The following is a 20282-nucleotide window of genomic DNA, read 5'->3' on the forward strand; positions in this document are numbered from 1 at the left end:
GCATCCCTAGAGCTAGGGATGTTAGCATGGCTCAGAGAGGCAGTGAACATACCTCTGCCATGTTGGATGGCATAGCTGGAAACATTGACCAACTCATTTCAGCAATTAATTATTCAGGATTGTAATTTTGATCAATCTCTTATTAACTTTTCCTAATATTAAAATATTCTAATATTCCAGAGGCCATTTCTTGTCTAATGGAAACTCAGCCAAGTTACATGTCATCAACACACTGTAATGTGTGCCTTCTAAAGAGAAAGAAGAGAGGCTGCAGCTTTGTGTGCCTGGACCCGTCCAAGGAGCCTTAGCTACTCAATTCTCCTCGAGGACACAGTGAAGGCTCTGCAGCAACTCCTGCACAATAGAGCTGTACTGACTGGGAGGGAGGAAACTGCAGGCAATAAGGCAATGGTGTCTGTGCGCACTTGATCTAAATGAATTCCTATTTAAAACAAAATCAATGTACTGCCAAAAAAAACCCAAACAAGCAAAATATTTGATGTCATATTCTTTTCTCGCATTTCAGACTCTTCCAGGAGTCAATGGGCTTTGAGGCATATCCATTGGTACAGAACTTGTCTCAGGTATTGCTTGGTGAGGCTGGCATTTAAACATGGCAAACACAGCCTTCCTAAACCTGTCATAAACAAAAGAAAAAATGTTAGTCTCTGGTAACATGAAACTTTTTTTCTTTTGTTTTCTTTTTATTTTCTATTTTATGTATGTTTTTTTTTTAAAAAAAAGAAAACAAACTATCTCTTTTCATTTTACATACCAATCCCAGTTCCCACTCCCTTCCCTCCTCCTATCCATGGGGTGAACCCATCATGGTCTTGACCTCTTTGCTCATATTCTCACTCCTCCCACTCCTCAACCGGACTTTGGGAGCTCAGTCCAGTGCTCCGATGTGGGTCTCTGCCTCTGTTTCCATCAGTTGCTGGATGAAGGGTCTATGGTTATATTTGTCTAAAGAGTCATTTCTGTTGATGGGCCTCTCTAAATAAGTCACTGCACTCAATGTCAATATCTCCAATTGAGAGCCTTTATAAATATACAGGACAGATGGATAGTTCAAGGCCAATTTTGCATCACTGATGACAAACATGGAGACATCTGATAAACTCAATACCTATGTATGTTTAAAATGACATATCAACTTCCAAGCGCAGTTACTTGTTTGAATTAAGTTATTATTTTACACAAATCTGGTCCTCTGTGCAAAGGCCAGTTGGATCTGAGGGGGCTTGAGAATCGCTGGTCTTGCCCAGAGAACTTCCAGCAGATTCTGATCTCATAATATGTCTTTTGGTCCCCTGTGTGCTCTACCTCATCTTAAGGCTTGTGTGTTCTTTCTCTCACATCTTTGCATTAGCACACACTTAGACACGGCCGTGGCATTCTGTGGTGTACCAGGATTCAGCACAACAAATTGGTTCATCAACCAACAGTAATAGAAAATGAAATAATCTAAACTTTACCCAGGAGTTCAGTGAGCCTGTGATTGGCCACTCCTGGTAAGTAGACAGCCAATTACCTACCGAAGCCAAGTGTCTTGTCTGGACTTGCTGCCTGTCTACTCTTTTCTTTGGAAAACACTATTCCACATACCTGGCGGGGCAACCACTCAAACCCAGCTGACCAGTGACCAGCCAGGAACTTTCCTGCCACATGGTCATTTGAGATAAAGGCTGTCTTTGTTTGCTGAGCTGGTAGAATTTGGGTCTGGGTTGCCCAAGAATATTTCTGCCACCGTGTGGGAAGAGTCCGTCACAAGAGTAGAGCTCTAAATACGTAAGGTCTTGGCTGTTTTCAATAGTTGTATAAGCCAATAACTTTAATCAGGTGGTTGTGCTGGCTGGCTTGATGTCAACTTGACACAGGCTAGGGTCATTTGGGAAGAGAGAACCGTGACTGAGAAAATGCCCCCATCAGACCGGCCTGTGGACAAGGCTATGGTGCACTTTCTTGATTGACTACTGATGCGGGAGGGCCCGGCTCACTGCAGGCAGTGCCATCCCCGAGCAGGTGGTTCTATAAGAAAACAGGCTGAGCAAGCCTGTAGGCAGCACTACCGCATGGCCTCTGCACCAGCTCCTGCCTCCGGGTTTCTGGCCCAAGTTCCTTCCCTGACTTCCTTCAGTGACAGACTGTGATACAGAACTGTAAGCTGAAAGAAGCTCTTTCCTCGGCAAGTTGCTTTTGACCATGGTGTTTTAGCACGGCATAAGAAACCCTAACTGTGACAGTTGGCATTAGTTTCTGTCATTTGCCTCTGAAAGTCCTAGACACTAGTCACGCATGGCCTTTAATGTTCTTTCTGTGCTGTCATTTTGTTCAAAAGCACATCAAACACTACTTACTTCTTGTTGGCAGCAACATAAATGCAGGGGTTGTAGAATGTAGAGGATTTTGCAAACAGTGGGGCTATGATGGCCATCGAAGGAGGAATCTTTTTGGGGTCTCCAAAACAAGCCCATAAGCACACAATGGAATAAGGGGACCATGCCAACAGAAACATCAATATCATTATCACAGACATCTAAAGAAAGAGAGAGATAATCACCAAGGCTAGCATCTAGAATGTACAGTAGCATGAGCATTTGGGTTAAAGTTTTGTTGGTAATGTAAAAGAAGCTGGGGTTCTGCCTTCTACTCTTTGTTTCAGCTCCTGAAGCCATCTATGACAACAACTGCAAGTGGCCGTGTTGAGCAACACGTCACGTTGCTGCTAAGAGGGTAGCATAACTGCAAAGAACACCTTTCGTGTCGTGGGCTGGGGAAAGCACACAACGCTGGTTTCACGCAAATATGCAGCAAAACCTCCCCAACCCACTTCTGGCTTTACTGACAGCTGCCCACCAATTTCAACCAAACAAACTGTCTAAACTCAATCTGGAAACACACTCCTATCTTAAGTGAGTTCCACTGGGAGCCGTTTGGCAGCATGTTTTACTTACTGTACAAATAATGTATAGAGTATAGAGGAGCCCTTTGCCCCTTGTTTGTATGATAAAGGGAAAGTCTCTGCTTATAGAGCATCCTGACCAGGGGAAATCAAGGCTCTCAAGGGTACAGGAAGGATCAGCTCCAAGGGGAAGGCAATGTGAACCTTGTGTCTGGTATGTTTGCACATACCAAAAGAAGAGAGAAAGCTTTTTAATCTAACCAAATACTGCTACCACACCTCAGGTTTAGAAAGAAGGGGGGTGGGCAGGACCAGGTTTGACTTAGGAATTCTCACAATCTACAGGATAAAGCCCAGGGATCATAGCACACAGAGACATCCAAGGGACAGATAGGCACAGTATTCAATAATATGGGACAAACACCAGCAGAAAGAGCTGAGTAGTAAAACTACGGATAAAGGAAAGGAGCCTGGGAGAAGCCCCAGGACTTTCCAGCTATACAAAGTTAAAGCTTTATTACCAACGACATTTCAAGGATTTTGGCTTCTTACCTTTGTTACATCTGCCTGGTCGGCCCAGTCTCGGTTGAGGTACGCAGTGCAGTTCCGGGCAGCATAAATTCTCATGGACTGAGTGACATGGTAATAACAGTAGAACATCACTGTCAAAGGCACAGCGAAATTCACCACAATGACCATCATGGTGTAAGACACGAAAGACCTGGATATAAGAAAAAACGATCATGACAGCTCATTGAATGCCCTAAACCAGGGGAAGCGGGAGAGGAAATCCTTGCTAGAATTAGTGGTAACAGTCATTTTATTGTTAAAAAGTTTAGGAAGTGTGTTTGACTTAGATCTCATACTTCACTCCGAGCATTAAACTACGGCCTCTGAGCTATCCGTTCCTGCCAGTCGACGGTCTTGGTGATAAGGTTTACTAAAACGCAGCCATGTACACTCCCATAACTGTCGATGGCGCTTTCTCAGTGTGATGGCAAAGCTGAGGCATGGCCTGACGTGTGACTCTTTACAGAAACTACTTTAGAAAATCTTTGTTTTTGTTTGGCTTTTGAGTCATCATTCATTTTCCTTGGTGAACTAAATGAGGGGTGTCATTAACCCACGGCAAATCCCCGCAGGGACCCCCACTCTAAGATGAGTAAAGAGTGGGAGGGTGTCGCCATTGCTGCCTGAGGACAGAGGACAGAACAAAGGGTCAAAGAAAGGGGGCAGAAGGAGCCAGATGAGCTTGACCTATAAGCAAGCACAATCCACTCTTTCGTCTGTCTCCACTTGTATCACACTACCAAAGGAGCCTTTACCACAGCCTATACAAGGACCCCATGGGCAGGAGGAGGAGAGCTGTCTACCTCAGGAGCATCTGACGATAAAATGTAAACACATCTCTTACGTATCATTTTTCCGCCAGTTTATGGTACAGGTGGCTCCAGTAGGATCTGGGGCATAACTAGCCCACCCCATGATGGGCATCGAAGCCCAAAACAAGCCATTGATCCAGGCGCCCAGGATCATGCTGAGGTAAGTGTTGGTGGTCATTCTTCTTCCTGTTTAGAAGCACACACAGCATTAGCGTTGTTCACAATGACAGGACTCACTTGGTTCCACTGCTGACTCAATGGAACGCATTCTCTACAGAACTCCTTAGAGTGCACGAAGCTACCTATGAGGCTTCACGTTCTGACAAAATGGCAACCTAAAACCTGAATGATAAACGTGTAGTGGATAGGGATGAACAATAGCTTTCCAGGACACATATGAAAGTCCCAAAGGGTGAAAGTACCCAAGAATGACCCTGGGTGAAGCTGGAAAGGCAACCAGGGCCTTGCAGGATGCCTAATGAAATCTGGATTGTGCTTTAAGGATTGTAGGGAGCCATCAAAATTTGTGCACAGAGGTTTCTAGAAAAGACAGTCTGATTACAAACCATCGTCTGTACTTTAAAATAAATACAAGGTGAGTGACTGTTACATAATGAATGACGTCACTGAGAAGGACAAGAAACATGCCATTACCTACATCAGGGCAGCAGATGGTCAGGTACCGGTCCACAGCTACAACTGTGAGCAAGCCAATGCTTACCATTCCAAAAAAGATATTCAATCCAGCATAAATCTGAAAAACAAATCATTGATAGTCTATCATTCCAAAGCCCTCCCATGAAACATTTCCATTTTTATTGTGTATAAATGTGTGTGTGCACGCGCGTGTGTATGTGAACATGTGCAAGCCATGGCATATGTGTGAAGGTCGGAGGACAGTTTCTGGGAGTTGGTTCTCTGCTAACACAGAGAACGAACTCAGGTTGTCAGGCTTACACAGCAAATGTTTATCCTCTGAGCCATCTTGCGAACCCTAACTATTTGTAGTTTTGTCTCATTGTTAGACTACACCCAAAACATATTAAATGGTCACCTGGTGGACAGTGGAACAAAGGTTTATGGGGTAAGCAATCACTTTTAGATTGAATTTGAGGCCTGCTCCGCAGGAAGGAATTCATGCATACTATAAACCTGGTCAAAAAGGAGGTGCCTACCACTGTTATCTTCCCAAATGGGCGAGCTGTTAACTGCCTTCTAAACACCTGTTTACACACACAGGTAAGTGTTCCCCTCTGCCCTCAGCAGAAGCTTCTTTCTGCAGTAGTCAGTTCACGCAAGGCTCTTAACTGGTCCACGTGCTGAGAATAAGTTGCTGGGAATAATTGAGTACTCAGCCTTAAAAGGGACAGCTATATCAATCCCTCCCTGACAAAAGGCTCAGGGCACATCACAAAGGAGGGGGCAGAAAGAACGTAGGAACATGTTTAGAAAGACCACTATGCAATGCTATCTTCCGGACATGACACGGCCGTTACACCCGTGAACTCACAACAGTTATGTTTACCTGCACAAACCAACAAGTTCAGTTAAAACTCAATAGGCAACACTAATCTCATTCAGTAGATTACAGAGTGTGTGTGAGAGCGAGTGAGGGGGAAGGGAGGGCATGAAGGGGGCAGAGAAAAAAGTATAAACTATTTAAAAATAAATATATCCTCAGTCACTGCTGACGCTATTTTCCACAAAAGCAAACCTCTTGTCCTGCAATCTCTTGTTTTAAATTACTGGATTTTTGTTGTTTTGTACATGTGATGTGTAGGTACACACACCCATGTGTGAACACTTGAAGGGCAGAGGTTGACATGTCTTTTCTATTGCTCACCACTTTTTAGTTTTGTTTTGTTTTATTTTTATTTTTTTGAGTTAGGGTCTCTCCCTGAACAGGGAGTTTGGCTAACCTGGCTTGCCTTGAAGCCTCTGGATCCAGTCACCTGCCTGCCTCTTCTTCCCTCGAGCTGGAATTAAAGGTGTGTGCTGCCACCCTGGGCTTTTCCATAGGTGTTGGCATCCTAATCCAGGTGCACTTTACCACCCACTGATCCACTTCCCCAGCCCCAATTCTTAAGATTCTTAAAAAGACATTTAAATTTGAATCTGTTATTTCATCATGTTTTATTCCAAAGTTCCCCGATACCTGACAGCCTGTATATCCAAATTTCCAGCTTCCATGCAGATCTGAAGCAGCAGACATGGGGTAGCCGATGCTACTGACCCCGATATCCGTGAAAGCCAGGTTAATAATCACCGCATTCATAGGTGTCCGCAGTGCCTTGTACTTAATGAAGATGCCCAAAACTATTATGTTGCTGAGAATGCTTATTATACCTAGGATACACACAAAAGGACCATACATTTTGTTTAACTTTAATATTTAGAATAGAATAAAAATTAAATATTTGTTACTTCAAAAAAGATAGCAATTCAGCTTAGTCCTCTTTGAAGAGGTCCCACTTCTCTTAAGACTGTAACATCTTCTGTGAATGAAAATGGAATTAGAACACAAAGAACCTGTTGACTGCAGAAGCCAGCACTGAAGGCTGGCTCAAACGTCATCACCCACTGACCATTTGTCCCTAAATTCCCCCTGTAGCTTTCATAACTCCAATGTACTGGGGTCTTTAGGATACAAGAATAACCAGCCACCCTGTCCTGCGGCAGACTAAATCCCTCTTCATTCTGCCTAGTTTCCTTCCTCAAGCCTCAAACAGCAGTCCATCCTAACAGCATTTGTCACTTTTCATGTTTTTATGATTCATTATTATCAAGCACATTAAGCATGTAGTAGTAAGCTCAAGTGACTCTCCCAGTATTTAAAATTCAACATGTCAAAATTAAAATTCATTCAACGCATGTGCACACACACACACACACACACACACACACACTATATTAGAATGCATACTGCAATACTTGACCATCCAGACAACAGGCCGAGACAGATTTCTGGGTCATTGGAATATCACAGGTGACAGCACCACAGCTATCGGATTCTCAGCCTTGGAATCAAGAAACCCAGTGTTTTCAGTGTCCCACAGTTGGACAGGTCTAGATAGCTGTATAGCTTGAGGACTAAAGTTACTAACCAGCATGCTAGTGTGGCCACTAACAATAAGAACCATCGCTGAGCACACTGGGTGCAAAGGTTAGCCGCCTCAACATCCTCTACGTACTGAAAGGATGCATATGTTTTTCATGGGCCAGATGCAGGCCAGTCTCAGGTCCCAGTGGCAGGGGCTGCTGCAAAATCAGTTTCAATGGAGAAGCTGCAACCATTACAGGACTTGTTATGCAACATACAGAAGAGAATCGTGTTTTCTGGGAAAATAACTATGTAATGAGCAGTCCCCAGCTACTGTTCAAACCAGTGGGAATAATCCCAAACACCAACACACAGAAGAACCAGCTAAGTGAGAACTTCGATTCTACCTTGGTGCTTCCATCAAAACTTCCTCACTGGCATCCTTTTACACCAGTCTTCCATATTCCTCTTCTCTCTTCTCCACATGGCTGGTATGCTTGCTTCATCAAATAACGAGCAACAGCTCTACAGAAGCTTCCAGGTCCCCAGTACTTGAAGGATGAAAAGCCCGGTGGCCTAACCTGATCATCTAGGCTCTTTGCCCTAATCTGCTGTTATCCTCTTTCCACGCTTATGAAATAAGCCCACTGTTCTGGAAGTTTTGCAGATACATCAAGCTACAAATCTTGACTTCATATTTTCCCATTTGAAATACCCCGTGCTGTTCCTATGAATGTTGAAGTGCTAGCCACCCTTTAAAGTTCAGGCAAGCACTCTTGGAACATATGGCTTCAGAGCAGCCTCCTATCCATGGGATTCTATCTTCTCCATAGGTTCCGAGAGAGCTTGCTTATTCTTATTCTTGAGTGATGTCATTCAGCGTGTATGTTGCCCTATCTTATACACCTCAGGCTCCCAATGAACTCTATCTCGAGTATGTGCCATACAGCAAGATTTTGATGATTGGATGCCACTAACTCCAGTCAGCCTGATTTCTCTTATTCTTTTTTTTTTATTGAAAAAAAAATTTCCGCCCCCTCCCGCCTCCCATTTCCCTCAATAGTAGCAAATTTGACAAAATCCTTTGGATCTTTTTAGCAAACATAAAGGAACTATTGTGGGGGCAAAAAAAGAGAAAAACACATTATAACCTGGATTCAAAAAGGGTTAAATACAGCACATAAATTGCTGCCTAGCCAGCACATAGCCGGAGGAAAGCAATTACATTTTGGAGTCTCTAATATAATGTTGGTACTAAGCAAATCATTTGCCTCTTTTCTCTCTTCTCTCTAGCTAATGTATGCATTGCATTATTTCACAGGTTGCAGAGACTTTCCAACGAGTGGATAGCAGATCTGCCAGTCTACAACTTCATTTACATAGTTTTTCTTGCTCCTTTGCTCTCATTAATTAAAAAAATCTTCCATGTCAAGAAGCAGCATGCCACTGCTGCCATTTATTCTTTCATTTGCATTTCCTCCAACTGGTACAGTCCCCTTGTTTACCAGCTAGCCCACACTGCATGCTTGTACCAAACACCTCTACTTTTCTCCCATGCAAGAAGCAGGTAACTAAGTGAACCCCATACCTGCCACAATCAGGTAAGCTGCAATGATGCTGTGTTCCGTCTTTGAAAACACAGAGTTGCCTTCGTTCCTAAAGCCTGAAGTGTTTGAATCTAAAGTGTGGCTCAGCATTCTGGAGCGTCCAGACAACCTTCTGAAGAGCCTTTGGTGGATCGCAATCAGCTTCGGCAGCCTGTCAGGAAAGTTCTTTCAGGACAAATCATTTCCACTTCTAGACCACAAAGAAAGGCTTTTTCATTAGAGGCCCTCCATTAACACTTAATTGGGCCGAAGAGGAAAACATTTTAATTCCTAGAACAAGGGGAAATCTTCTTAAAGAGAAACTCCAACCACCACACATCTTAAGCAATTTAGGCTCCTGTCTTGCATTTATCAGCAGATTACCAAGCAAACCAGCCTGTTCAGAGAACAAAAACAAAACACATAAACCCAACTCAGAAAGGCAATCAGGAGCAGCCTGAACTCATCTGCCTGAAATCGAGCCCGCCCTCCCATCTCCAAGCGGAGGGCTGCATTTCTGTCCTAGAGACTGAACTGCACAAACTGGTTGAGACTCTTTACCTCAGGTCCCTTTGTATTTACTTTTCCTAAAAATTTGAATACTCTATTGACTCCTATGCTTCCAAATCTCCCCATAAAAGGCACCAATATTGCCTGGTGTAATCCTAATGCTTTTTTTTTTTTTTTTTTTTTTTGCTTATGTATCTATTTAGTCACACAAAAGTACACCCTAAGAACTTCTTTCCTTTCAAACAAAAACGAGGGGATCTACCATGTGGAACCAGTATGTCAGTCTGTATGTAACACACAAACACATATGGTGCAGCTTGTTCCCCCGAAAAACCAGTCCATAAATCCCTGCCTAAGCCTAACAGCCACATGTCCCACTGCATGGTTACAACCTGCTCTATGCCACCTCAGTTACTTCTCTCACGATTTAGCACGCATGAGTTCACACTATTTAGTCAACCACTCAGCTTATCGAGTACAGGATAATCCTAATTGTCTATACTGTCACATAAAAACCTAGTATGAGCATGCATTGCTATGGTAAAGGGGTATAGGTATCTCAGTTACTTTTAGAGCTTCAAAGCAAGGCTCAAATGTCACCAAATTCCATGCAGCATGAAACAGAACCACTAGAGGGCTGCATTTGCTCATCACCACTTCATTGGAGGGCCTTTCTGTTGCAGGGTTCCCACACAAAACAGCAAGGGTGAGATACAGAAATGAATGTTTAACCACTTAATTGTTCATGTAAGGTAAAAAGAGAAGTTTCACTGCGTGTGGCACTGCACTCTACAACCCCCCCAGCACTGGGTATACAGAATTTGAGGTCAGTCTGGGATATGAGTTATGTCTCAAATAAACTAATTGTAAAAAGTGTGCATTCTCCAGGTTTGTGTACAGTCTCTACAATCCTGTCACCTTTGCCATGTTCACGACTCTTGCTGATGTTGCATCCATCCTTGGGTGTTCATGCCCTTCACAAACTGATCAAGTGGACGAGAATGGTTCCTTTAGGTTCATGTTTGAATACTTGGTCCCTAGTAGTGAAACTACTGGGGAAGGATTAGGAGCCGTGTATCCTGGAGGCCAGCTTGCAGCTTTCAAAAGTCCATGCCATTCCCACTGGCAGATAAAGATGTGAGCGCTCACCTGCTCCTGCCACCAGGCCTTTGCTTTCGCCTAAGTATTTATAGCACTGCGATTCCATTAACAAAAAGGCAGGACTTAGACACAAACACAATTTCACACTGCTAAAACAAGCACTTAAGAATAAGTAACTCATGCTAAAACAGACTTGAGAAGAAACCAACAAGGGAGCAACAGAACCTACAGCTGCCAAAAAATAAATAAATAAAAAGCCGGGCGATGGTGGCGCACACCTTTAATCCCAGCACTTGGGAGGCAGATCTCTGTGAGTTTGAGACCAGCCTGGTCTACAAGAGCTAGTTCCAGGACAGGCTCCAAAATCACAGAGAAACCCTGTCTTGAAAAACCAAAAAAAAAAAAAAAAAAAAAAAAAAAAAAGAACCTACAGCTGGTACATGGTTCCATACTGAGCTGAGGCAGGCTTGCTTGCTGGCACTTGGTTCCATACTGAGGCAGGCTTGCTTGCTGGCACTCAGTTCTATAGTGAGGCGGGCTTGCTTGCTGGCACTCGGTTCCATACTGAGGCACCCTCACTTGCTGTGGTGCTTAATTTCTGACAACACACTAGCAACGGCAATCAAAGCCAATTTCATGTATAGCATCCCTAACCCAGGATTTGAAAAACGTAATAGGTAGTCAAATATTTTCAAAATAAAGGTAACTTTTCATTAAAAATTTTATTTTAGAAAACCTTTAGTAACCCATATTTAAATATCTATTCCTAAATTTCTTGAACTATAGTTTTCACATGAACAGAGCTACTCAAATCTTAATAGACTCAAAAATAAAAATTTTAAAATAATTCTTAACTGTGGTTACTGAAACAGCTTTAATCTGCGTATTATAAAACACAAAAGTGAAGAACAGCAAAGGCTGCTGTTCCGCCCCTATCCAAAAGGTGTTCTGAAGGAGGAGCTCACGTCTGAGTGATTTTAAAGTGCTGTTCCAACTGCCTGACCTGTGGGTGGGGGGTGAGAAGGGGTGTTCAATTGAGCTTATCTGGTACCTTTTAGAATCAGAGTATTTTTAAACAAAACTCACCCACCCTACCTTTTCTATCTGTAATTCAATGGGTTTAAGCTTTGCTTGTTCTTCCAAATTTCAACAAATAGGTTTCGATCAATAAACAATAAGTTAAAGAAATAAAAAATTTTATTTAAAAAACTCAAAGTATGCTTCAGAGGAGAAGTCCTGTTGTTCCTTAAGCACCCACCAGGCTTAAGTCCCAGGTACTGCACAGAGCGGGGTCTTCATGCTCTTTCTGGGCACAAACGACTGTTCTGCCCCACTTGTTTCTACCCAGTGCTGACAGACGATTCAGCTCCACTGACAGAGCGGCATCCTCAAGGCTCCAGACAGACTTCAATCACAGCAGAAGATCACGCAGAGAAAACAGAAGACGTGAGGTCTACCAACTGCCACATCTAATGTCCTCTTCCTGATCAAAGGAAAATCAAGAAGGCTTGTTACAGCGCTAATACCCAAATTCAACTTCAACAGGAGTTCCTACAAAGTTTGATAAATTTACAGTACCAAATACAACTGCCATTCATATTATATATTTTTTGTTTTTGAATGATTAACATAACAAAGTAACTTGGTGAGAAATTAGTAAGTAATGGTAGAGAGTGGAGCCATAAATTAAGCTAAAGCCAAGAACATCCCAGTGTTTGCCATACTTGTTGGGAGAGAAATAAACCTAAACAGAAAGAAACGAACCGACAGCATTGATCTACAAATCCAGTTATTTAAAGGCATCTTCCTCATACTCACCTCGGAATCCACCACCTCCTCTTCCTCCTCTGAAGCCCCCACCTCCACCTCTTCCACCTCTAAAGCCACCTTAAAAAGGAAATACTTGTTAAATAATGATGCTTCTCATTTTCTGATAAGCTGTAAAAGTTGTGCCATTCCTATAATCATAAAGACTAAATACAGGTTCATCTATTGTGTTTTACAGTACCTTTTAAAAGATAAAGATGAAGAAATAGCAGTTTCCCAAGTGGAGCAGTAGGGTTAACTCAAGATCACCACCTTTCCTGTTTTCCACATCACATGTATTTTCTGCATGTGTATGTATGTGTATATATGTACATGTATGTGCATGTATGTGTGCTAGAGCATGCACACGAAGGTCATTGGAAAACTTGTTAGAAAAATTAAAAGAATATGCTTAGACATTAAGTAGACATAAGGGTAGCCCTTAACATATAAAATCAAAATACTCATTGATAACTAAGAAACTACAATTTGGTTAGGAAATTTTTATATATAAAATACAAAATAGCACTTCATGCATAACATATAAGCCTCCTAAAATAATAACAGACCTAGGAAACCCTACTTTTTCACACTGTAGAGCAAGACATGACTCCCACGCTCACAGTACTGTTGGAATATGTAAGCCTAGTCATCTAAGAGCACAGCACATTTAGTTGTGTCCAGCAGCCAATGCCTGACAGTGGTTAAAAACCACTGCTACCAGTTTGTGTATTTACTTCCCTTTATACCGTGACTCTTCAGTACATCCCTTTCGCAAGAAGCTAATCATAAAGCAGCCTGCCCCATTTCACCAGCATTAGCCTCCACCTCACAACACTCCACTGCACTAAGAAGCCATGCTGAGCGATCACGCTCTACATGAGGATCTGTCTAAGTGTACATAGTGAAACTGCCCACACTGCATTTCTCAGAATGAATCTCTTATTAAGCAATGGGTGACAGTCTCTATTAAAATCTCTATTAAAACAAGAATAATCCAAGGGTCTGAAATCTTGCAAAGGTAAAATTAAATTTTTTCCTCTGTTGAAGCTGTGGAAACAATATGGGCAATATGTAAGAGAAATAAAGGTAAGGGAAGTCTGGTTACATGCTAAACTAAAGTGTACTGTATAAATCAATCCTCATTAGAAACCCCCACAATAACTTACCACCTCTTCCACCACCTCGGCCACCACCTCCTCTTCCTCCTCCTCGACCTCCCCTGCCACCACCACCTCCACCTCTGGGAGGTCCTTTCTCGCCAGGAGGACGAGGCAGAAACCTCTGCAATGGCAGCAGCTTATACGGATCTATATAAAACTGAAAGTTGAACAGTAGCGGTTAGACAGCCCAGCCTACTTAGGTTCAAATCCCATAAACAGCTCTGAGCAAGGACTTCCCCACCCCTCTAATTACCACGCTAAACGGTCTATACCCATCAGAGCCTTCTGCAGTTTACCATCCTGATGCTCCAGTTTTCTCTATGCAGAACCCACCTTCTGCTGTTGCTAGCTCAGCGTGTAAGTACTAGCCTAACCACATCAAAATTCTCTAGCTTCTTTCTTGAAACTGCATGATGGATGCTACTTAAGAGCAACTGGGTCAAATTTATAAGAAGGGGACCTAAAAGGATGACATCTTAAGAGCTGTCCTCAGGTATCTGAGATGTAAGAATCTTTCCTGGTTAATTCTGAGCTTTCAGTTTCAAAAGTACCACCTCAAGGAAGGCTAGAATTAAATATGGCCCCACTACAGAGTTTCATGGCAACTGTTTAATTTTTTTTAAACAGAATATACCATGTTAACGAAATGCCTATGGAACCTTTTAGTATCTATCTACATCTACCAAGTAACTTATATGCTTTTGAGACAGATGATTGCTAAGTATCTCAAGATGGCCTGGAATTCAATATGTAGCTTAAGCTAGACTCAAAGCAACTACCCTCCTGCCTCTCTGGCTCCAAGTGCTGGGACTACTGGGTTGCAAAACCATGCCTGGCTAAATCATTACTTTTCAAGACTAGTAAGTTTAGAGGTGTGAAAGCCTATACCTGTAATCCCAGGACTCAGAGGTGAAGGCAAGAAGAGAACATCAGATCAGAAGCCAACCTAATCTCAACAAGTGAGGTCTCAGCCAACCAGGGCCACAGCAGACACTTGCAGGAACGTAGACTCAATGCCTGTGTTACTACACACCAGCTGCAGAGCCCCACTGCAGCACAGTGCAGGAGCCTTAACTGCCTCCCCTAAGACTATCCCTAAAGCATGCACCATTCTCCTCCGAATCTAAGAATTTTAATTATGAGTTTGACTCACCTTCTGGAGCTTTTTAAAGGACGATGCCTTCATGTTTTCTGATAGTTTGACTGAAAAATACTATTAATTATAATTAAGGAACAAGTAAGAAAGAAAGTTGTAAAAAGATAATAAACTTTTGAGTTTAAGCATTTTAAAAAGAATGCCTGGCTATAAGAAATCAAGAAACTTCCAAGAGGAAATGATATTTTCTTTAAAAACCATAATTTAAAAAAAAAATCAGTACCTCCCAATCCTATCATGATAGTCTAGTGGCGCCATCATCTGTAAAGCAGCAGCAGAGCAAATACAATCCTGCGGCTTGTATCCAAATGGCCTCCATTCCTAGAACTTTCCATAAAGTCAGTGGGTGAAGGCATTCTCTCCTACAGTCCTCCTTATGGTCCACCTGTAGCATTGCTATCTACTAAACGAAGCAGTGAGTTTGCTTTAGCTGATACCTGGCTGGGGAGGGGAGGGACAATAATTCCTGAATGAGATCACTGGCTCAGCCCATTAGAAAGGATACAAAATCTCTAAGTTGTCCAAATATCTCATCCACTTTTCCAATCTGTTCTTTGTTTTCTAAAAACACAGGAGCGTTGAAGTACGGCACCTTGTTCTCCTCTGTGGTACATTTACAAACGATGTCATCTTCACAGGGGTGCATGAACTCTCCTAACACTGAAAAGAAAACAGACATGGGCCCATTTCAGACACGGACCAACTTGCTGACCACTTGGTCTTTTCCCATATCTCACCTCCAAGGCAGACCTTGGTTATCAACAACGTGGTCCTAAGTTAGCACACCATTACTGGGGGACCTCTTAGAGACTCCCCTTCTCTCGTGCGCTTGTACATGAAGCCAGTCATATTTCACTGCAGCCACGCCTAATACATGGTTAACCAGAACAAATGAAGTGCTTAGAACAGTGTCTGGACACAGAGATCACCCAACCTAAGACAGTCACCCTGCCATGGTTTTCACAATGAAAACAGTGTAGTCCACTGACTAGTCTTTCTTTTCCCCAACCTATAAACATCAATCAGCCTGGGTTTTTTTTTTTTTTATTGTTCCCTTCTTCCTTAGAACTCATTATTTTTACCACTTGATTATCCTTTTCAGGAATTACAAAGTAAGTACCACTGTTTCTATAACCTAGAATTAAACACTGTATTTACAAAAATCACTCCCCATGCTTAACAACTAGAACCTTTCATTCCCGGTATTAGCCAAGTCCTACTTATTATGTTTTCTTTGAAACTTCTTTTTCATCCATCCACCAAATGTACGGCCTGCAGGTCAGCTATGAAGAGCTATGAACGTAGCCCATCACAAAATGGTACACTCACTTAAAACACGATTTTGCAGGGTTGTGCAAGGGAGTTTGTGTGTGAGTGTGTGTGTGCACGCTAATCAGGCTGCATGTTTCTGGGTGTGAACTTCACAGATGACATTGCCATGCAGAAATGTCAAAAGGGTGGCCACGCCTCCTACCCTCCCACTTTTTCTTCATGTCACCTTATTGAACATAAGGCTGCCAGTATCTCCTCTATGGTTTACTACAACACCCCTTGCCTTTTAGCCACTCTGTCCAGCAAACCAATCACACATACAGATCCACCCCTCTCTTTCCTCTTACTTCCCAAGACGTCCATCCCACCTCCCGGATAATTATTCAAAATTACTTTAGTTAGGCATTTTCGTTGCCTTCTCCAAAGCAAATTTCCCTGGCTTTTTGGTAACGAACAGCGCGGACTAGGGAGGCTAAAAACCTGGCTTTGGATTTCAATTGTATCACCAGGGATCACAGCAAAGAAACTTAATCCCGAACTCTTTCCTCTCTTTTAGAACGGGCTATCCACTCAATAATGTCTAATTCTCGTGTTTTCAGTCCAAACTCAAGTTCACCACCGCACTACTTCAGTTCTCATGATCGCTTCCTCACAGCTCCGATAGGATGCTAAGTCAGTGTGCCCTTTCGGAGACTACCATCAAACTTGCTGGTCACATAAACCCCACCCGACTCCACTCCCACTGCAGAGGAGATTAAGCTCTTAAAATGTCTTACAGACGACGTGTTCTGGAGGTCCTTGATCTTGGAATTTATTAAAGCCTCCACGACCGCCCCCTCGTCCAAACCCTCCTCGGCCGCCGCCTCTGAAATTGCCGCCGCCACCGCCCCCTCGGAAGTGGTTGTTGCTACCGCCGCCGCCACGGTTGAAGCCGCCGCCTCCGCCACCGCGATTAAAGCCTCCGCGACCTCCTCCTCCTCCTCGGAAAGACATGTTCTCTCCGGCCTGGGGAGAGAGAAGGCCCGCTCCCTCTGGTCACTGCGGGCTCTGAGCATTCATCTGGTCCCCGCAGCGTCATTCAGGACCCCAAAGAGAGGACAGCAGAAACGCAGCCCCGTCACCCGCCACACAGCCAGTGAGGAGCGCGGAGACAGGGGGTGTCTTCGCCCCAGCCCCGGGGCCCAAGCCTCGCCGCCACATCCCCGCCCGCTCCTTCCCACATTCGTCCCGCAGCACTCACCGCGCCACGTGCGTCTCTAGCCCAGCCAGGCGCGAGCGCCGAGGACGACTTCCGGCGCACTCAAACCTCCTCGGCCACCGTACCGGTGCTACCTGACCAGAAACGCGAAGGCCTGGTCTGCAGGAAGAGCCTGCCACTAGCGGACGCAGCGATTCTAACGCCTTCTCTAATACAGTGTCCAGCGCCGGAAGAGAAACAATCCCGTCCAATGTAACCCCACCTCACCCTCCCCAGATCCGCAAAGCCCAGGGAGCGGAAGTGACATAGAATAGCAGCGCCCTCCGTACGCGACGTTTCCGGAAGTGAGGTCTCTCGTTGCCCTTGGAGACAGCGGGGCGTCTGAATCCTTACGGTCTAATAACTGGTGAGGCGTTCTGTCCGTCGACAGGCTGGTTTGGCTGTAGTTGGTGCCCGTCGCTTCACGGGCCGCGAGAAGATCCCGACCTGACTCAGCTCCGCAGAGTGTGGCAGCATCTCAGTTTGAGCGGAGCTCCGCCCTGGTCCGGCCGGGGGCACGTCAGATCCTGCCACCGCCAAATGAGATCTTTGAAGTTTCTTACCTTCCCGCCCCCACCAAACCTATGTAACTCTGTGCTACATTATGTTTTGTCTTGTTATTATTAAAATAGGAAAAGGTGTGTGATCTGATACAAAGGTTTTAATTTTTGATGTTTTAGCATTTAATCTTTTAATATTTAGCCCCAGATAGTTTGTTCATTCATCAAATACGTTTTGAACACCGACAGGCTGTGTACCAATCTATAGATACACCTCACCTTTCTTCTCCTTGACCCTCTCACCTCTGACCTCAGTTTCCCTGTACCACTAAAGCATAATAGATGAAGTGATCTCTAGTTATTAAATTTGATTGACTTGTTTTATCTCTGGATTGTCTGAAACATCTCTTGATATTTGACAATATCACCTTTTCTTTGAAAGAAGGCAAAGATTGATCCCCATATCAGAGGGTTACTGTGAATAAAACTTTCAAAGTTCTTTGTAAGAGATACAAAAACATTAGGAATTGTACTATGCCATTCACCCTAAACTATAAACTTCTTGAAGAAGTATATACCAGCCACACATATAAAAAGAATCTGGAAAATGTCTTTTAAATTCAGATGTTATAGCTGCATATATATATATATATATACATGTATATAGGTACATCATAGAAAAGTAGAGTTATTTGTATCTTTCATTTGTGCATTGGTGTTTTGCCTGCATGTATGTCTGTGTGAGGCTGTCAGGTCGCCTAGAATTGGAGTTAGAGAAAATTGTGAGCTGCCATGTGGGTGCTGGGAATTGAACCAGGGTCCTCTGGAAGTGCAGTCAGTGCTCTTAACTGCTGAACCTTCTCTCCAGCCCCGCCCCTCCCTTCTTTCTCCCAAAATGTAGATCCTTCCAATACCCCCATTTCTCCTCATTGTAGCATCCGACTCTTGGTTTCCAGTGCCTGAACTCCAGACCTATAAGCACACTCTTCTTTCCTTACAGCACCATCCCTACCCCTCTCCCAGGCTTGTTGTTTCTTACCAAAGGTGCTGGGTCCCCATTGATTTCTTGTGAAGTAACTTTGTATTGTCTTTAGCTGAGGACAGGCCTTTTGATGCTGTGACTTATTTTATCCCCATCCCAAATCACTCGATATAATCTATAAGAACTCAAACGTCCAACATCACGGCAGAAAACATCTCATTCTGAGAGTGCTTGTTACCCCAGATTAAGTGAATACATGCAGACTTAACTTCTTCCATCGGTGTTGCTTTTGATGATACAGTGAATTTAGGACAACAGCTGTCTTGTACACTTTCGTTCCCACCAAGTTCCTTGATAGAATTTTTTGGGTCGCTTATGTATACTATGATATCATCAGCAAATAGAGTTTGATTTCTACTTTTCTGATTTGTATCCCCTTGATCTCCTTTTGTTGTCTTATTGCTCTAGCTAGGACCTCAAGAACTACACTGAATAGATATGGAGAGAGTGGACAACCTTGTCTTGTTCCTGATTTTAGTGGGATCACTGGGCGTTTCTCTCCATTTAGTTTGATGTTGGTTGTTGGCTTGCTGTATGTTGCTTCTATTATGTTTAGGTATGTTCCTTGTATCCCTGCTCTCTCCAAGACCTTTATCATGAAGGGGATGTTGTATTTTGTTGAAAGCTTTTTCGGCATCTAATGAGATGATCATGTGGTTTTTATTTTTCAATTTATTTATATGGTGGATTATGTTGATAGATTTTTGTATGATGAACCATCCCTGTATCTCTGGGATGAAGCTAACTTGATCATGGTGGATGATGGTTCTGATGTGTTCTTGGATTTGATTTGCAAGTATTTTATTGTGTATTTTTTGCATCAATGTTATTGAGTGAGATTGGTCTGTAATTCTCTTTCTTAGATTTCTGTGATTTGGGTATCAGGGTAATTGTAGCCTCATAAAAAGTTTGGCAATGTTTCTTCTGTTTCTATTGTGTGGAATAATTTGAGGAGCATTGGTATTAGTTCTTCTTTGAAAATCTAGTAGAATTCTGAGCTGAAACAATCTGGTCCTGGGCTTTTTTATTATTATTATTATCTTTACTACCAGAGCAGACTTGAAAAAACTCCACACTCATCCTTCAATTCACCCTCTCATCTTTTCTTTATTACTTCCCTGCTGGCCAATCTTCCGGAGGGCATCCCTCAGAGTGTCCCTAGTTCCTGATCTCAGCGGTGCCTCCTGTGGCCAGCCACGGCTCAGACACATGCCCCTCCCCCACATACACAACACAGAAAAGAGAGTACTTATTTTGGGTATGGGCGTTTGTGCCTGATTGTATGTGTTTAAGACACACATGCGGGAACCTGAGGAGGTCCAAAGAGGGCAGAGTGGATCCCCTGGACCAGAAACACAGACTCGGGTCATCCCAAATACCGTGTCCCGACATAGCGTCAGTTTCATGGTGTTTCTGTAGAAGAGAACAGAGAAAACCATACATCAAGAGCCTTGTAAATTGCAGTGGTGGAGACATGAGGTAGGCAGGTTCGAGCGAAGCTGGAGACCTCTGCTGTAGGGCTGGCCTCTCTTGCTGCCTGACTTCTCTGACTTCGTATTTGGGGAAGATAGGGGTTTGTCGC

General features: G+C 43.4%; 2 protein-coding genes across 4 annotated transcripts; both read right to left on the bottom strand.

Moving 5' to 3' along the window:
• Window positions 1-495: 495 nt before the first annotated feature.
• Rrh (retinal pigment epithelium-derived rhodopsin homolog) lies at window positions 496-11921 on the bottom strand. Of its 3 annotated transcripts, XM_050154211.1 has the most exons (8): window positions 11783-11921; window positions 8916-9085; window positions 6443-6633; window positions 4942-5041; window positions 4320-4473; window positions 3458-3626; window positions 2361-2539; window positions 496-637 (listed from the first exon to the last, which is right to left on the bottom strand). In XM_050154211.1, exons 2-8 carry the CDS (start codon window positions 9022-9024, stop codon window positions 523-525), a joined length of 1017 nt encoding a protein of 338 aa, XP_050010168.1. In that variant the 5' UTR covers window positions 9025-9085; window positions 11783-11921; the 3' UTR covers window positions 496-522. The 3 variants fall into 3 exon arrangements, with proteins under 3 accessions (XP_050010168.1, XP_050010322.1, XP_050010247.1); XM_050154365.1 differs by lacking the exon at window positions 8916-9085 and having other exon boundaries at window positions 11783-11914; XM_050154290.1 differs by lacking the exon at window positions 11783-11921 and having other exon boundaries at window positions 7735-9057.
• On the bottom strand, window positions 11704-17732 carry Gar1 (GAR1 ribonucleoprotein). The gene is made up of 7 exons (XM_050154482.1): window positions 17162-17732; window positions 16698-16926; window positions 15155-15309; window positions 14647-14706; window positions 13500-13650; window positions 12343-12411; window positions 11704-12007 (listed from the first exon to the last, which is right to left on the bottom strand). Exons 2-7 carry the CDS (start codon window positions 16912-16914, stop codon window positions 11994-11996), a joined length of 666 nt encoding a protein of 221 aa, XP_050010439.1. The 5' UTR covers window positions 16915-16926; window positions 17162-17732; the 3' UTR covers window positions 11704-11993.
• Window positions 17733-20282: the final 2550 nt, after the last annotated feature.

This window comes from Alexandromys fortis, unplaced genomic scaffold, assembly GCF_014885135.2.
Source record: "Alexandromys fortis isolate MF-2015 unplaced genomic scaffold, M_Fortis_MF-2015_v1.1 scaffold_19, whole genome shotgun sequence".
Classification (NCBI taxonomy): Eukaryota; Metazoa; Chordata; class Mammalia; order Rodentia; family Cricetidae; genus Alexandromys; species Alexandromys fortis.

Bases quoted from the DNA above. Each gene is read 5' to 3' on its own strand.
- Gar1 (XM_050154482.1), bottom strand. From the start codon at position 16,914: ATGTCTTTCCGAGGAGGAGGAGGAGGTCGCGGAGGCTTTAATCGCGGT. The intron at 15,310-16,697 runs GTAAGACATTTT...TTTTCTTTTCAG, and splicing joins ACCTCCAGAACACGTCGTCT to TGTTAGGAGAGTTCATGCAC. The intron at 13,651-14,646 runs GTGAGTCAAACT...TTCAACTTTCAG, and splicing joins CCTTTAAAAAGCTCCAGAAG to TTTTATATAGATCCGTATAA.
- Rrh (XM_050154211.1), bottom strand. From the start codon at position 9,024: ATGCTGAGCCACACTTTAGATTCAAACACTTCAGGCTTTAGGAACGAA. The intron at 4,474-4,941 runs GTAATGGCATGT...GCTTCTAAACAG, and splicing joins CATCTGCTGCCCTGATGTAG to GAAGAAGAATGACCACCAAC. The intron at 2,540-3,457 runs GTAAGAAGCCAA...CTCTTTCTTTAG, and splicing joins ACCAGGCAGATGTAACAAAG to ATGTCTGTGATAATGATATT.